The sequence below is a fragment of the Aspergillus aculeatus genome (assembly GCF_001890905.1).
Source record: "Aspergillus aculeatus ATCC 16872 unplaced genomic scaffold ASPACscaffold_583, whole genome shotgun sequence".
In the NCBI taxonomy this organism is placed as follows: Eukaryota; Fungi; Ascomycota; class Eurotiomycetes; order Eurotiales; family Aspergillaceae; genus Aspergillus; species Aspergillus aculeatus.
Window position 1 is genome coordinate 1 of NW_017963558.1, and position 575 is coordinate 575.

The 575-nt window shown below is 10.8% G+C and overlaps 1 protein-coding gene across 1 annotated transcript; it reads left to right on the forward strand.

Moving 5' to 3' along the window:
- Positions 1-8: 8 nt before the first annotated feature.
- On the forward strand, positions 9-182 carry ASPACDRAFT_37823 (uncharacterized protein; the record flags this gene model as incomplete). The annotated part of the gene is made up of 1 exon (XM_020200348.1): positions 9-182. A coding segment is annotated over one exon (174 nt), but the record flags the coding sequence as incomplete, so codon positions are not given.
- Between the last annotated feature and the right edge of the window lie 393 nt (positions 183-575).

Below are 575 nucleotides of genomic sequence, written 5' to 3' on the forward strand. Positions count from 1 at the left end.
CTTTTTTAAAGAAAGAACTCTTAATATTTAAAGATTATATTAATAAAAATACTATTAATAAAAAAATATATCTATTTAAAAGTTCTATAAAAGTCTTTATTTTCTTAATATTTAAAAAGAATAAAAGTTTGCAATTATATATAGACTACTATAAATTTAATAAAATTATAATAAAAAATTAATATTTATTATTTTTAATTTTTAAAATCTTCGACTATTTAGTTAAATATAAATATTTTAATAAAATTAATATTTAGAACGCCTATTATCGCATCCGTCTTAAAAAAACAAATAAAAACTATATTTTATATATATTATAATTATTTTAAATATATAATTATATTATTTAGTTTAATTAATATATCTATTTTCTTCTAAAACTATATATATTCTATATTATATAATATTCTTGATGTTGTTTTTATCATATATCTAAATAATATTCTTATTTTTTTTAATTAATAAGATATAAATATATTAAATATATTAAAAAAGTGCTGATACAACTATAATAAGCTAATTTATATATTAAATGATTTTAAATATTTTTTTTAATAATAAAATTTAAATTTTTT